This window comes from Xenopus tropicalis, chromosome 7 (genome assembly GCF_000004195.4).
Source record: "Xenopus tropicalis strain Nigerian chromosome 7, UCB_Xtro_10.0, whole genome shotgun sequence".
In the NCBI taxonomy this organism is placed as follows: domain Eukaryota; kingdom Metazoa; phylum Chordata; class Amphibia; order Anura; family Pipidae; genus Xenopus; species Xenopus tropicalis.
Genome location: NC_030683.2, coordinates 58116643 through 58134194, shown reverse-complemented (window position 1 = coordinate 58134194; position 17552 = coordinate 58116643). Strand labels below are relative to the sequence as shown.

Below are 17552 nucleotides of genomic sequence, written 5' to 3'. Positions count from 1 at the left end.
ATTACTTAAAACCATAACCACTGTAAAAGATTTTTACTAACCTCTTTATTGGTAAGTGTCATGTTAAAGGAGATGTCAACCCTAATTTTAATTTCACTTCTAATGGATAGGGTGCCTTACCCCCACTTAAACCGCATAAGTGCCGCTCCCTCAATCTCCTCCTACAGCCTGCACCACCGCATTCTTTTTTGCTCCGTTTTGCATGTCACCAGGCGGCCATTTTGCTGCAGATCGCTGCAGCTTCAGTGTTTGCTTCTGAGGGACAGGAGTGGCAGGTATTTAAACAGTGCTGTGAGGCTTTTCTCTGCTAAAATTTTTGGTTAGGGGGTTGACATGTCCTTTTAACTGGTACTGTCATGATTTTTATGGTGTCATTTTTAATTCTAAATTACACTGTTTACATAGTAAATACATCACTCTACCATTTAAAATTTTATTCTTGAACCAACAAATGTATTTTTGTTGTTGTAATATTGGTGTATAGGTAGACATCTCAGTGCATTGTGCTTAATCCTGAGTTTTCAGATGGAGCCAGTGCTACACATTAGAACTGCTTTCAGATAACCTATTGTTTCTCCTACTACCATATAACTGGAGGAGTCGCAAGCCAGACTTGGATTTCTTACTATTGAGTGCTATTCTGATATTCTGATACTGGGAGCTGCTATCTTGCTACCTTCCCATTGTTCGGCTGCTGGGGGCAATATTACTCCAACTTGTAGTGCAGCAGTAAAGGGACTAAAGTTTATCAGAGCACAGGTCACATGGCTGTGGCACCCTGGGAAATGAAGAATATGACTAGCCATAGCCATATTTTTATTTAAATTTTAAAAAATCAGTTTGTGTTTTTGAAAAACAGATTTCAATGCAGGATTCTGCTGGAGAAGCTCTATTAATTGATGCAATTAGATTGTAAGCTCTGTGGGCAGGGACCTCCTTCCTATTGTGTCTCACACCACATGGCATCTCTTTGTATTTATAATTATTTATTGTATTTATTATACAACTTGTCCTCCCTGTGTATAATATAAGATTGTACAGCACTTTGTATCCTTGTAGCGCTTATAAATAAAGTTATACATACATACATAACATGCGTTTTGAAAAAAACATGTTTCCCATGACAGTATTCCTTAAACTTTTTCTCACCTCTCTGGGGTGGCAGGGTCCCTTCGCACAGATTCAATGTCTGGAGAAGCTGTCCATGCATTCAAACAACCCTGTGGTGAACCACGACTACTTTGGTAATAAATTAATCCAGAATGGAGACTGCTGCTTGATATGACATTATTATATAATGCACTTTCGCACGCTTTGTGGAGCATCTGTAAGAGTGACCTAAAGGAAAAGAACATTTTCACTAGGAATCAATAAATCACTATGCATGACTTAAGAATAGGCAGGTGACTCACCACATGGTTTGAACTGATATAGGTTTAAATGGACAGATATCCATCCCAGATGTGACAGTGAATCCACTTAAAAAAAAAAAAAAAAGACGTTCTGGTTATAACTATGAAGGCACACACTGGTATAATACCAATAACATGAGAGCTTACCCATCTCCATCCAGGAAAACTTGTGTGTTGCTCCATATGGGCAGCACAGTGCCAACTGTGCAGCAAAGGGACCTGCAAATATATAGGGTGACACGTTGACAACTAGATTCTTTTATATTACCATGATAATGAAACATGTCTACACACTTCTGTTAATACCAGAACAAGTATGGGGGTCTTTCATCTTGAATGTTTGGGACCTGGGGTTTTCTGGATAAAAGATATTTCTGTAATTAAGATGCTAAATGCTAAAATCATTTTAACATTAAACAGTTGGAGTTTTTGCCACCAATATGGATTCATACAGCTTTATTAGGATCAAGTACAGGTATGGGACCTGTTGTCAAGGATACTTGGGACCTGGGGTTTTCCAGATAAGGGGTCTTTTTGTAATTCGAATTACCATATACTTAGAAACGCTTTGGACTGATATCGCCTAATGACAGCATGGCTAATGATACTTCTTTTAAAACAAACCAAACAGTTTTTTTATGTCTGGTGCAGAGCACTGTAGTTTCCTTTTACAACAGGATTTATAAAAGCATTCATGTGTCAACAATGTGCACACCTCTTGTGACTTGCATAGTAAACATACACGCCCCCTCCGTCTATTGGCAGCCAGGATGAGCAAGAGAAACAGACGCCCACTGCCTGTGGGGGCCTAAAACAGCTGTGAGCAGAGAGCTTGTCAGGCGATAATATCAAATATTGTATATATTGCAATTTTTTTTCATTTGGTTCAAATAACGCACAGAAAAATTATTGTTTTTGACTTTACAACCAATTTAAGCTTACTAAAAGATTTAAACATCAGTTAAACCCAACAGGATCATTTTGCCTCTAATAGGGAATAATTATGTCTTATCTGGGCTCAAGCGCAAGGTGCTATTTTATTACTACAGAGAAAAGGGAAAACATTTTTTAAATTTTTAATCATTTGTATAAAATGGAGTCTCTAGAAAATGGCCTTCCCATTATCCGGAGCTTTCTGGATAATGAAGCCCATTCCTGTATCATGTTTCTATTGAATTAAAAAGTACCCCTGGTTTAAAAGCGAATATTGCAGATATTTTTAAACATATCACAATAAACAACCCATGAGTAATAGACTTCCTTTCATATAAGAGCCTATTCATGAAAAATATAGTTTTCTATAAGTATGTGATATTGGATAATCCTAAATTGAAAACCTCCAATTTTAAGTCTGCTAGGTTATATCAGACAAAAAAATCAACCTGCAACCAAACCTAACCCACTGAGCCTCGGTATTTATAGATCTGAGCCTGTCTGACATCAGGAAAGGAGCAAGACAGACAGGTATGAATCTATAAACTTGAATCAGCCGGCACAACAAGTAAAGTGCAAGCGGGGCATAATTGGGATACATAATTGGATACATTTAAATCTGCAAACCGCATACACACACAAAGACCCTTATTCAGCACACATTTCATCAAGAATACAGGCTCACACAGGCAGAACTGTCTTTGATAAAAGTTCTGCTTTGTTTGAGCTGAGCTCAGGAGAGGAGGTTATGAGAAAAAAATTGAATCAGACAGCTAGAGCTGAGTTTCTATGGGAACCAGCAATGCCATCTCTTCACTGGCGGTTAGACTGGAGGGCGTGTTTAGTAATCTGAGCTCAGAACAAATGAGCATGCCTACAAGCCAGATATCAAAGCTAATTCCTGAGGGAGGGGGCCAAGTGGATTTCAGGAGGAGAAGGAAATCTAAGTGATTAAGCCTTCCTATTAACCTGTGGACAACCAGTGTGGCAGGTATTGAAAGATTTCAAAGAAGCTGTTCACTGATTATTTTTTTGTGTGTGGGGTTTACATGTCCTTCAATACATGGGCAATGTCTATTTTCTAGAAAATCAGAAATAGAGGCCTGGCTAAAACTAAGTTCTCTTAGCACCTAATGGTGTATTCGATCTAGCCCCAGTGCCTTGCTCATATTACTTTTTTTAGTAAACCATTATGTACAATATCCTACATTAACCACTGACTAGATTAAAGGAACAGTCCAGTGTAAAAAATAAAACTGGGTAAAATAGATAGACTGTGCAAAATAAAAAATGTTTTCAATATAGTTAGTTAGGCAAAAATTTAATCTATAGTGGCTGGAGTGGGCAGATGTCTAACATAATAGCCAGAACACTACTTCCTCCTTTCACAACTCTTTAAGCCAGTGCTTTCCAACTTTTGTGGTACTGAGGGACAGAATTTATGTGTATTCTTCAATAAATTACTTTTGATTTTACTTTAATTTTTGAGCTACTATTCTACCTTATTGGATTTCCGGAGTGCCTGCCTATCTCATCTATGTGCTTCCTATGCAAAAAAATCCCAGGAGTGTTTCCTTTGATCATCCTTATTCTTCAAATGTTTATATTTATATTTTTGTTCACAGGGTACATTTTTACGAAGAGTTGTACTGGTCTCATTTTTTGTCTTGCATCTATCAAAAAGATCCGATCTATTAGTAGATGCTGCTCTCTGAAAAGCCTGATTGAGGATATGCGTTGCATAGCCCCTCTCTTTTAATCTCTGGAAAAGGTCCCTAGATTTAAAAAAGAAGTCTTTTTCTTTAGAACAGATGCGTTTAAGACGCAAAAATTGGCTGTATGAGCATGTTGTTAATTAGATGTTTAGGGTGACTAAAAGTGGCATTAAGTATTGTGTTAGCAGCACATTCTTTTCTAAAAATAAAAAAAAAAAAGGCTTAGATCTATATATATTCCCTAATGATTTGTAGTTGCATTTTTTTGCATAGTCTAAGGATGCACAGATAGCAGAGAGACCTTATTTCTCCATTTTTGCCAAAGGCGCTGATCTATTTTTATATTGTGGGACTTTGTGCAAAGTTGGGAGACTGTGAGAAGATTGGCGATAGAAATCAGTTCTAAAGGAGATTGTCACTTGAGGTTGAATATTGTTAAATATGCAATATAAATTTTTCTTTTCCTTTTCTTCTTTTTTTATTGTCTTTCTTTTCATTTTTCTTTTTCCTTTCCCTTTTATGTTTATATTTGGTTTACTTCATATATAAAAGCACACAGATCAATGTTACATATTCTCCAGTGATAATGTATACCTTCTAAACCAAAGATCCATTTACATTTTTCTCTACCAAATATGGAACTAAATAATGATGCTATTACTTCTTGTGAAATATGCATTATATTTATACTTTTTTCATTTGCACTGGAATTTATATTGTAAAAATCTTCAACAATACTCTATTGAAACAGGAAATAAAATAAACAAAAGGAAAAGTAACGAATTGTACAAGCAGGCACACTTCAAACTGGAGTTAATCACTCATTGGATAAAGGTCTTTTCCTATTCAGCAGGAATCTCTCTCTATCAAGATAATTCGCTAATGTATGATTGAAGTCAGGACAGGAATGATGAGGTTAACAGAGTAACCCTATGACTGGACTATGGCCCCCAAATTTAAATTGGAACACATTATTAAAATTAAATAAAATCTGAATGTGCAATTTGCCTCTAAAGTGTCAGTTCATCAAAGGCTAAGAGCATTCACAGTTACCAGCTACTGAAATCCTAAGTTGCTCCCCAATGGCTGATGTAAATCCATAGATTTACACCTCTATATCTTGTATTCATAAGCTGGGGGGGGGGGGGGGTTGTATGCGTAATCATGTTCTCCGATAAGGATAGGGGAAATCTCTTTGCACACTAATGGATCTATATCCCAGATGCTCATACTTTAATGCTTTGACTAGGATAAAATTAACCATATCCATAGCAAGATAAAACAAAGCTTAACCCTTTAAGTGCCAGCAGAATTTGACATTTTGGTTCCCCTCAGTGCCAGACGTTTTGTAAACATTCTGTGCTCTCTCAATTTAGGGGCTTTTACTAGGGGAAGGGTTAAGTTTAGGTAGGCAAACTATATATTGTTTTTTTCAGGAGAACCTGAGCTTTCCAAATTTGCCTGCGTTTTTGTGTATTTCCACTTCTGGAACAAGATAGAGCTTGAAATACAAAAAAAAAAAGAAAGAAAAAATGCTATTTTTCATGATATAGGGATTTATACCAGAAACATATTTTATTTTATGGACAAAAATTCAACTGATTTGGAAAGCCTCATGTCTCCCGAACGTGCCAATACCTGATAGGTATAGTTTTATGGAGATTTCTGACTTCTATAGATCAAAAACTACCAGCAGTAAATTACTAAATTTTCAAAGCATTACAGCAGAATACGGCATACTTTAGATTCCAAAGCCAAAAATCCTGGAACATTAGGTTTACCCCAGGAAACCATATATTTTTGAAAAGTACACATTCTGCTGAATCCGAAATGGGTAATTATGTCTTCCAACTCCAAAGTACCAAATGGCAATGCTTTACTGAATTTGGCATTTTCTATAAAAAATAATGACAATTCTAAAAAACCGCCTCAAATCTTCCACTTTCAAGCATCATATCTCCCACATATTGTTAGGTACCAAGAAAATACATCCTAAGTATGAAAGCCAATGGTTCACAGAACAGTTTGATGCCCATTGTGCATAGGATCACCAATGTATCTGGCATTTAGAGACCCCATAAGGAAGTTAGTGCATACAAATTGCCCCAGAGGTCTCTTTAGCTACTGAAAATTCAATACGTTTACTGCATTTTCTGTGAGGTAAAAACACAAAAAAATACATTGACCCCCCCAAAAACCATATATTTTTGGAAAGTACACATTCGGGCGAATTCAAAATTGGTACCCATGTCTTTCAACTCCAAACTACAGAGTCACAATGCTTTCCCAAAATTGTCGGTTTTGATAAAATACCTGAAAATCCCATCAAATCTTCCACTTTCAAACACCTTATCTCCCAAATAACATTAGGTACCAAGAAAACACATCCTAAATATGAAAGCCAAGGGTCCACTGAACAGTTTGATGCCCATTGCGCATAGGATCACCGATGTATCTGGCATTTAGAGACCCCAAAAGGAAGTTAGTGCATACAAAGTATATACGCTGCAATATAAGCTACCGGCATGTGCATTATGTGCCATAAGACCCCCTAACAGTACGGAGACCCTAGAAAACTATACATTTTCTGAAAGTACATATTCTGACAAAACAAAAATGGGTAAATACATCTTTCTACTGCAAACCACCAAACTACAAAGCTATGCTAAACAGAACGGTTTTTATGACATTTCTGAAAATCGTCACAAAGCTTGCATTTTACCACATTATGTACCCCCACATTTTGTAACGTATCAACATAAAACATTCTAAATGTGAACGCCAAGGGTTTACTGAACAGTTTGATGCCCTATATGCATAGATTTACCAAACTATGTGGCACCCAAATATAAATAGTGCATATAAATTTTCACATAAGATGCTCCGGCTCATGCAGTTTTTGCACCCGGTATGTGTATTATGTGCCATAAGACCCCCTTAACAGTACGGAGACCCTAGAAAACCATATATTTTCCGAAAGTACACATTCTGACAAAACAAAAGTGGGTAAATACAACTTTCTACTGCAAACTACAAAGCTATGCTAAACAGAACGGTTTTTGTGACATTTCTGAAAATCGGCACAAAGCTTGCATGTTGCCCCATTATGTACCCCACATTTAGTAACGTACCAACATAAAACACCCTAAATATGAACGCCAGGGGTCTACTGAACAGTTTGATGCCCAATATGCATAGATTTACCAAACTATGTGGGGTACAGAGGATGCCTGCAGACAAAATGTCCATGTGCAAAGACAAGTAAAAAAGAACTGAAATGCAATAAAATTGATAAAAATAAAAAAAAAATCACTAAAATCATTTTTTTTTTGCCTAATAATATCTGCGGTCAGAATAATAGTTTGAGTATTTTGGCTTGGGCAAATAAGTTTTACAGACAAAATCAAGCGAACAACAACTATGCATAACTGAAAATGGCTAAAAATGCAATAAAATACCTAAAAATGCACCAAAATCACAGAAAATGTAGTAGAAACACCAAAATAATACACAAAAGGTATTGCGCAGTGCGGTTAGCAAATAAACTATCTGCAATGACAATAAAACATTTTTTTTCAGGCAAGAATAAAAACGATGCGATAAAAAAAAAATTACAAAATTACATAAGTGTGTAAATGTGTGTGTACACTAGGTAAAATGTGTTTTGTGTGTGTGTACAAGTAAGTGTGAGTGCTGTAAGTGCTGTGAATGTGTGAAACCCCCCCAAAATGTATGTGTTTGTGTGTAAGTGTGAGTATAAGTTTGTATTAGTGTATTATGTGTGTATGTGTGTTTTTTAACACTTACCTGGGACAAGCAGTCACACAGATCCTCTGGAGGTGGGAGGAAGAGCCCAGGAGCCGTGCTGCAGCTTCTCCCTGCCATCGATGGTGAGTCTTCAGAGGGAGGAGGGAGGGAAGGGAGAGCAGGAAGTGTCAGACACGCACAGACATCGTGTCCTGACATTTCTTATGGGGCCCCTGGGCAATTGAGCCCCAGGGGCCACTCGTTCCCTGCCTCTGCTAGTTGTCTAGAGGCTGGGGAACGAGTGGGGAGTGAAGGAGCAGCTGCAGGATGTAGAATCTACGTCCTGTGGCACTTAGGTACTTTGATACACAGGACGTAGATTCTACATCCTGCGGCACTTAAAGGGTTAAAGGAATACTATACCCCCCAAACAATGTAGGTCTCTATAAAAATATATTGCATAAACCAGCTCTAATGTAAAACCCTGCTTTATCTAAATAAACCATTTTCATACTTTTTTAGTAGATTGTGCCATTGGGTAATCCTAAATAGAAAATTGCCATTTTAAGAATTAAGGACCACCTCCTGGGATTGTAGGATTCACAGTGCACACATACATGCTAAGCCACATCAGCCAATGAATCGACAGAGTTCTCTCTTTTGCTTCTACACTTCTTCGTGTTACAGTTAGAGCTGCATTCTTTCTTGTCAGGTGATCTTTGAGGGAGCACAACGCCCATCACAAAATTGTGGCTCAAGGGAAAAGATGCAAAATGGCAATATTTACTGAAATTTAAATTACAGTTAGGCAAGATTCTTTAATAAGTCACTTAGCATAATATAAAATATCTGTTGGTTAAGTATTGGGGGGGTATAGTTTTCTTTTAAAGGGACAGAATATCTACAAGATACAATATATTGTATCTTGTATTTGTTGTTATACTTTGTATTTATCCATTATTATCTTAATAACCCCCCTGTTTGTATTCATGCATCCTACTGTACAGCACTGCGCACATAAGTAGCGCTTTTTAAATAAAGATATACATACAATCACACATACAATTTTCAACATGAGTTCAATTATAAGAGCTTCTACTGAACATGCTTTTTGCCTACTGAATTCATATTCAAAAGAGGCTATACTACCTCTTTAATAAGCTTACATGTACATATGCATGTCAGAAATGCAAAATATCCAAGTACACTAGAAACAGTCCTGGCCTTGGCAGCGAGCTGAGGGCTTTTAGAACATTTCCATCATTTTATTTTTACATAAAGGCACCTGCAGGACCCAGCTTAGTGTGGCTAAACTGCTGCATCATACCTCCCTCCCTCTTTTGACAGTTCAACCCGCAGTCCCAGATTCTTACTGAAAAGTCCCTCATTTCCCTGATCTCCTGCACTGAAGATAAAGATACAAAAAAAAAAAGATACAAATTTAATTAAGAGTAGCTTTTGGCAGAGAGCCCAGAAATCTTAACAAGCGTCACCTGCACTGAGATACATTGTTTCTCGCTTTTAATTAAATAAGTGGGCTTTTGGCAGAGAGCCCAGAAAGGTAAAAATCCACACCTGCACTTAGATACAATCGTAACTAATAAGCCAAACAGGTCTCTCAGGGAAACTGAGAAACCCCCAGAAATGTGTTCAAACTTTAAATAACCTGCCAAATTTAGTCAAATGGGAGTGGTATTTAGGGGGTGTGGTCGCAAAAATGGGCATGGTAAAAACATTCACCGCACTGCATGCAGCATTTATTTTTGTCCCTCTTTACGTTTTCAAAATGTTGGCAGGTATGCTGCACTAGGCACAGACTCCTTATTTTTTTTCATATATGAACCCATGGGCCCTTGCCTAGGGCAGCAGCTAACTAAACTTTTGCCCTAGCCATGGGCCCTATGGAATAGAAAACATACCGCTGCAAACATTTAATTATGTGCTAATGCCTGAATGTATAATAAGTCACTAGCTACTCATATTTATATTTTCCTTATTGCTATGCCAACAGCTAAAGTCATATCTACATAACTTTTTTTTCATTGGACTATAGGATACAGACATTTGTGGCCTTCATAATATATAACTTCACAATTTTGTGAACGCAGAGTATATTTTATCCATCTAAAAACTGCAGGTAAGTATCCAGATACGCACTGCTGCCTTGCAGTACTGGGGTCCTAGACTAGATTCCATCAAGGAAACTACCTGCTACATAGTTAAGTTGGGTTGAAAGTCCATCAAGTTCAACTTTTCCTAGCAAACCACAGTGCATACACACCAACCTATGTATACACTCACTTACCTAAACTATATATACCAGGGGTAGGGAAACTATGGCTCGCGAGCCAGATGTGGCTCTTTTGATGGCTGCATCTGGCTCGCTGCCAAATCTTTAATAAAAAAAAAAAATAACGGGGGGCGTGGCCTTAGAACACGTCTTCTATCCGCCGAGCGCAGGCCATGCCCTCCTCCGCATCGCATCTGCATCCGGCATCCTTGGCACCCACCCTACCTTGCTCCTGCGCTCAATGGATAGAAGACGTGTTCTAAGCCTTAGAACACATATTCTATACGCCGAGCGCAGGCCACACCCTCCTCTGCATCGCATCCACATCCGGCATCCTTGGGACCCACCCTACCTTGCCCCGCAGCATCCGCGGCCAAACATATTGTATGGCTCTCACGGAATTACATTTTAAAATATGTGGTGTTTATGGCTCTCTTAGCCAAAAGGGTTCCTGACCCCTGATATATACCAACATCAATACTAATTGTGTTGGGTTGAAAACCCCAACATACTGTTCTTCGACTTTAGCTTATTCTTCCGCTTCTTCTTTCTTCTTCTTCTTAGTGGCCCCATTTTCTAAACGCTACTCCTCCTACAGTTTTAGGGGTACAATACCCAAACTCCCCACACATCTTCGCCCTATAGCGGAGCAGGTTGCTTGTGCTTTTCTAAGCGGTTGTACCCCCCGTCTTTTTTTGGCGCCGCTCCGAACCCCCCAATCAGTCCTCAATTGACTTTGACAGGGAAGATTTTCAAACTGCTGCCACACTTACAGCTTTGAAGCTACACCCCCCAAACTTGAATAACATAGTCATGGGGTCACCCCGAATGAAGCAGCAACATTTGTTGGATGACCCCAAAGTGGGAGGGGCCAACAACAGCCAATCAAATTTTAATCATTGACTTTAATGGGGAAATTGAAACAGCTGCCAATCTTACAGCTTTGAGGCTAAGCTCCGCAAACTTGAATCACATAGTCATGGGGTCAGCCTGAATGAAAATAGGATGATTATTGGATGCCCAAAAGTGGGCGGAGCTGTGAACCGCCAATCAGATTTTACCTATTGATTTGGCGGAAATTCAACCTGCTGCCATTCTCACAGTAATAATGTCGGTGTCCCCAAACTTTTTACACTTGGTCACTAGGGGACTGCAGTTTAAGTTTTGGAAAAGTGGGCGGAGCCACCAACAGCCATTCAAATTTCACCTATTGATTTTTATTGGTTTGATGCCAGATTTTCCAAACTTTGCACAGTCAGTCACTGGGTGACTACGCATTCAGGTTTTTGTTTTTTTAAAAAAACCTGCAAAGTGGGAGGGGCCAACAGCAGCCAATCATATTGTACCCATTGACTTTTATTTGGAAATTGAAACTGCTGCCAAACTTACAGCTTTGAGGCTACACTCTCCAAACTTAAATCACACCGTCATGGGCTCAGCCTGAATGAAAATATGATGATTGTTGGATGCCCAAAAGTGGGCGGAGATGTGAACAGCCAATCAGATTTTACCTATTGACTTGGCGGAAATCCAACCTGCTGCCATTCTCACAGTAATAACACCAGGGTCCCCAAACTTTGCAGAGTTAGGCACCAGGTAACTGTGGTTCAAGGTAAGAAAAAGTGGGCGGAGCCACCAACAGCCAATCAGAGTTTACCTATTGACTTTCAATGGGGAAATCCAACCTGCTGCAATTCTCACAGTACTAACACCAGGGTCCCCAAACTTTTCACAGTTGGTCACTAGGGGACTGCAATTTTAGTTTTGAAAAGTGGGCAGAGCCACCAACAACCAATCAGATTTCACCTATTGATTTTTATTGGTTTGTTGCCAGGCAGCCCAAACTTTGCATAGTCAGACACTGGGTGACTACTCATTTAAGGTTTTTTGTATTTTTGTAAGTGGGTGGAGCCACCAACAGCCAATCAGATTTTACCTATTGACTCTAAATGGGGAAATTCAACCTGCTGCCATTCTCACAGTATTATTACCAGGGTCCCCAAACTTTTCACAGTTGGTCACTAGAGGACTACAGTTTTAGTTTAGAAAAAGTGGGCAGGGCCACCAACAGCCAATCAGATTTCACCTATTGAATTTTATTGGTTTGATGCCAGAGTTCGTAAACTTTGCACAGTCAGTCACTGCATGACTTTGTAGTCAAGGTTAGAAAAAGTGGACGGGGCCGCCAAAAGCCAATCACATTTCTTTCATTGTTTTCAGTGGGAAAATTTTAACTGCTGCCATTCTCACATGTTTAATGTCAGGGTCCCCAAACTTTGCACAGTTTGTCACTAGGTGACTATGTTCCAAGTTTAGAAAAGTGGGTGGGGCCAACAACAACCAGATTAGATTTCACCTATAGACTTCATATGTTTAAATTTAAACTGCGGCCATTCTTTAAATATTAATACTAAGGTCTCCAAACTTTGCAGAGCTAGTCACCTGGTAACTGCAGTTCAGAGTTAGGAAAAGTGGGTGGAGCCAACAACAGCCAATCAGATTTTACCTATTGATTTTCAATGGGAAATTCAACCTGCTGCCATTCTCACAGTGTTAACACCAGGGTCACTAGGGAACTGCATTTTTAGGTTTTAAAAAGTGGGTGGAGCCACCAACAGCCAATCAGACTTCACCTATTGAAATTTTTTGGTTTATATTTAAAATGTTGCTTTTCTCACACCATTTATGTCAGGGTTCCCAAACAAGTGGGAAGAGCCACCAACAGCCATTTCCACCCATTAGATGCCATTATTTAAATATTAATTCCAGGGTTGTTAAAGATTCCAGAGTTAGTCACTGGGTATTTGCCATTCAAAGTTAGAAAAAAGTGGGCGGAGCCACCAACAGCCAATAACATTTCACCTATTTACTTTCAATGGTGAAGTGTAAAATGCTGTCAGCCTCACAATGAATGCCTGAGTCCCCAAAATTTGCAAAGTTGGTCACTGGGGGTTCAAAAATAGGAAAAGTAGGTTGGGCCACTAACAGCCAATCAGATTTCATCCATTGAATTTTATTGGTTTAAATTTAAAATGCTGTCATTCTCAAACTATTTATGCCAGGGTGCCCACTGTTTGTCACTGGGTGACTTCAACTCAAGGTTAGAAAAAGTGGGCGGAACCACCAATCACAATTCACCTATTGACTTTTATTAGTTTCAATTTTAATTGCTGCTGTTCTGTAACTATTAATCCTAGGGTCCCTAAACTTCACAGAGTTAGTCACTGGGTAACTGCAGTTCCAGGTTAGAAAAATGGGGTGGAGCCACCAACCGCCAATCAGATGTCGTTGACTCAGTGGGGAAATTTAAATTGCTGCCATTCAGACACTATTAAAACCAGGGTCCCCAAACTTTGCACAGTGGTTTTTACTGTATAACTGTGGCCCAAGGTTAGAGAAAGTGGGCAGAGCCCATTCAGTGACTTCATGTTTTTCAACCCAACATGAAGTTTGTTCTCAAACTTCCCTTTCTAGTTGTATATTTTAGTATCACAATAGCCTTGGATTTAATGCTTTTTCAAGAAATCATCCAAGCCATTCTTAAAGGCATTAACAGAATCTGCCATCACCACATCACTGAAAGGCATTCCAAAACCGCACTGCTCTCATTGTAAAAAAACACCTGCGCTGCTTCAAATGAAGGTTCCATTCCTCTAATGTCTAATCTAAAGGGGTGGCTTCTGGTGGGCTGATATTTTTATGGGGGAAAAAGACCACCCCCTTTCTGTATATAATGTATTTGTACATGTCCCCTCGCAAGTGCCTTTTTTCCCCCAAAGAAAACAACCCCAACCTTTACAGTCTAGTCATAGTTTAAAGGGAAAGTAACACTACAATTTTTTAAGTAAAAATCTATTCTATCCTGCCCCAATAATTGCCCTATCCTGCAAACCATTTAGTATTTTGAATGCCTTTTTAACAAATACCTGTTAAAACTTGGCTTCTGGTCATTTGAAAAAAAGCGATACGGCGATGCAGGGGAAGCATCCCCTATGCAGCAATTGATTGATCAAGCCTAGCCTTCCTTCTGTATAGGAAGGAGTCAGGCTAGATCAATCGATCGCCACATAGCGAATGCTTTCCCTGCATCGCCGTATTGCCTTTTTTTCAAATGACCGGAATCCAAGTTTTAACAGGTATTTTCTAATAAAGCATTAAAAATACTAAATGGTTTGCAGGATAGGGCAATGATTGGGGCAGGATAGAATAGATTTTTTTACTTAAAAATTTCTAGTGTTACTTTTCCTTTAACCCTTTAAAGGACAAGTAAAGTCAAAATCTATTAAGCACACTATTAAATAGTACTACTATTGCTGTGTAAAAACACTATATTCCTGGCTTGCCTAATGAAAGATTTACAGAGATACACCTACTACATTCTACATACTTGTTTCAGTGAACGGCACCACCATCTTTAACAAGGGATGCCCACTCCCTTTCCCTCACTCGCATGTGTCCCCCGCTCCCCCCCTGCGTCCTTCTGTGTCTCCCCCCAGCTCACACACCACACACACTCAACTCCCCCTGCTTGCCTCTCCCCCCCAGCACCTGTCTGTCGGCTGTGTCCTCCTGTCACTGTGGCCAACCCCGTGCGCCCCCCTCCCCTGCTTTGATCCCCATTTTCCTCTCCTCCCCCAGCACCTGTCTGCCGTCTGTGTCCTCCTGTCACTGTGGCCAACCCCGCGCCCCCCCCGCTCCGCTCCCCGTTTGCCTCTCCTCCCCCCAGCATCTGTCTGCCGTCTGTGTCCTCCAGTCACTTTGCTGCCCCCCCTCTCCGCTCCCCGTTTGCCTCTCCTCCCCCCCAGCACCTGCTTGCCGGCAGCGTTCTATTGTAATGGCCCCAGCTGCCACTGCATGCGCATCTTATAAGGGCAATGGTCGCCATAGCAACCGGACGCTATGGGGAGCGCTCCTGCTTGTGCGCATGCGCCACATACAGTCCTGGTCCTACTGTCTCTGCAGGAGCATTGCATTATGGGAATCTTCTCTACCCAAATCAGCGTTTTTTCTTCCTGTTTGGCTTCTGATCATCTGAACTATTGAAATATGGGGAGACTTAAGACACCCCTGCACTAACTGCTGATGTCCAAACCCAGATTGGTAACTGCCTCCTGGCTATCTCCTCCTGGATGAACCGACGCCAGCTCAAACTTAACCTAGCTAAAACAGAGCTCATGGTCTTCCCGCCAAAACCTGGCCCTCCTCCTCCTTTCACCATTACTATTGATGGCATGACCATCAACCCTGTAAATTCTGCACGCTGCCTTGGGGTTATCTTTGACCAGTCTCTCTCCTTCTCTAACCATATTAATAACACTGCCAAAACCTGCCGCTTTTTCCTCCGCAATATTGCCAAGATACGCCCCTTTCTTTCACAAGCAACAGCTAAAACACTAATCTATGCCCTTATCCTTTCCCGCTAAGATTACTGCAATCTCCTACTAACCGGCCTCCCAGACTCCCACCTCTCTCCCCTGCAATCAATCTTAAACTCTGCTGCCAGGATCCTCCTGCTCTCTCCTAAGAGGGATCCTGCTCAGCCTCAATTAAGCTCACTAGCATGGCTGCCTGTCAAGCAAAGGATAGCTTACAAAATCCTTCTGCTGACATTCAAAGCCCTTCACTCCTCTGCTCCTCACTACATTTCTTCACTGGTCTCCCTACATGTTCCTGGTTGTCTCCTCCGCTCCTCTCAGAGCCTCCGTCTCTTTACACCATCTACACCCACTGCGCTCTCTCGTCTTAAACCTTTCTATCTCGCTGCTCCTTACCTCTGGAACTCTATCCCTGAATCCCTCCGTAGGGAAAACTCACCCACTCTCTTTAAGAAAAAACTCAGCTGTTACCTTCTGGAGCACTAAGACATTATTTTGCCCAGTCCCGCGCTTAAGGGCAAATGCCCATACCTGATGCACTCTTACCTTCCAGTTTGTGCCTGTATGTTACCCAACCACTTAGATTGTAAGCTCTACGGGGCAGGGACCTCCTTCCTACTGTGTCTCATACCACATGGCACTTATATATATATATATACATATATGTATTTATTTATTATATCACTTGTCCTCCCTGTGTGTAATTTTGTATTCTGTAAGACTGTACAGCGCTGCGTACCCTTGTGGCGCTTTATAAATAAAGTTATACATACATACACTATTGAAACAACTGAAGGTATGCCTGCATTTTGAGATGAACTCTTTACTAGCCTTTCCTTCTCCTTTAAGTGCCACAGAACGTAGAATCTACGTCCTGTGGATAAAAGTACCCAAGTGCCACAGAACGTAGATTCTACGTTCTGCAGTACTTCCGGGTTCTGGGAGTGGAGAAGTGACTTTTAAAGCTGCTCCTTCACTCCCCGCTCGTTCCCCAACCCCTAGGCAACTAGCAGAGGCGGGGAACGAGTGGCCCCTGGGGTGCGATCGCACAGGGGCCCCTATAGGAAACGGCAGGCACATAGTTTCTACGTAGTTTCCCACTAAATGTCCAAAAAATGAGAGAGCACTGAGTGTTCACAAAACATCTGACACTGAGGGGAACCGCAATGTGAAATTCTGCTGGCACTTAAAGGGTTAAACCTTCAATCTCCTTTACCAGTTTAGTTGCACATCTCTGTTCTCACTCCAGTTTATTAATATCCTTCTTAAGGACTGGAGCCCAAAATATCCCTTTTATATACAAGACAGCACTTTATTTGCTTTAGTAGCCACAGGATGACACTGCCTGGAATTAGACAACATGTTATTTACAAAATCACCAGATCCTTTTTAATTAATGATACTCCAACACACTACCATTTAGTGTGCAACTCCCATTAATATTATTTCTACCAAAGTGCATAATTTTGCACCTCATTTTCAATTTTGTTGCTCAGTTTTTCGAAGTACAGTCCCTCTTTTTACAGATCAACCCGCAGTCCCGGATTCTTACTGAAACACTAAAAAAAAGATACAAATTTAATTGAAAAGTAGCTTTTGGCAGAGAGCCCAGAAAGTTAAAGAAACTTCACCTGCACTTAGATACAATTGTAACTAATAAGCTAAACAGGTCTCTTGGGGGAACTGAGACTTGCAGCGAAGGCTAATGTCACATGAATCGTAGGGCGCATATTTTTGTCAAGCCAAAAAACCCTTGCCGAGAATACGCTCCATGTGCTTAAAACTCCCCCTACCTGTGTCTGAACCCAAATGAATTGAATACACTTGGTTGCAGGCACATGTAGCCAATATCCGCATAAACACATGAGAAAATACGAAGTATCATGTTTTTATGAGAATAACGGATACATGTGCCCACATCCGAGCGTGTTCGGTTCAGGTGCAGACACAGGTAGGGGGAGTTTTAAGTGTATGGAGTATATTCCCAGCAAACATTTTTTCGACTTGCCGAAAATATTTGCCATACACTACATGTGGCATTAGCCTTAATGGGCAATTTAAGCTTTTTTAGCAAAACTGT

General features: G+C 40.3%; 1 protein-coding gene across 1 annotated transcript in view; it reads right to left on the bottom strand.

Moving 5' to 3' along the window:
* ssh3 (slingshot protein phosphatase 3) overlaps nt 1-17552 on the bottom strand; it is a 165381-nt gene that overhangs the window by 47550 nt on the left and 100279 nt on the right. The window contains exons 5-7 of the mRNA XM_002938500.5: nt 1560-1631; nt 1413-1478; nt 1150-1338 (exon numbers count right to left, since the gene is read on the bottom strand). Coding sequence (XP_002938546.1) covers nt 1150-1338; nt 1413-1478; nt 1560-1631 — 327 coding nt within the window. The remainder of the gene's footprint in view (nt 1-1149; nt 1339-1412; nt 1479-1559; nt 1632-17552) is intronic.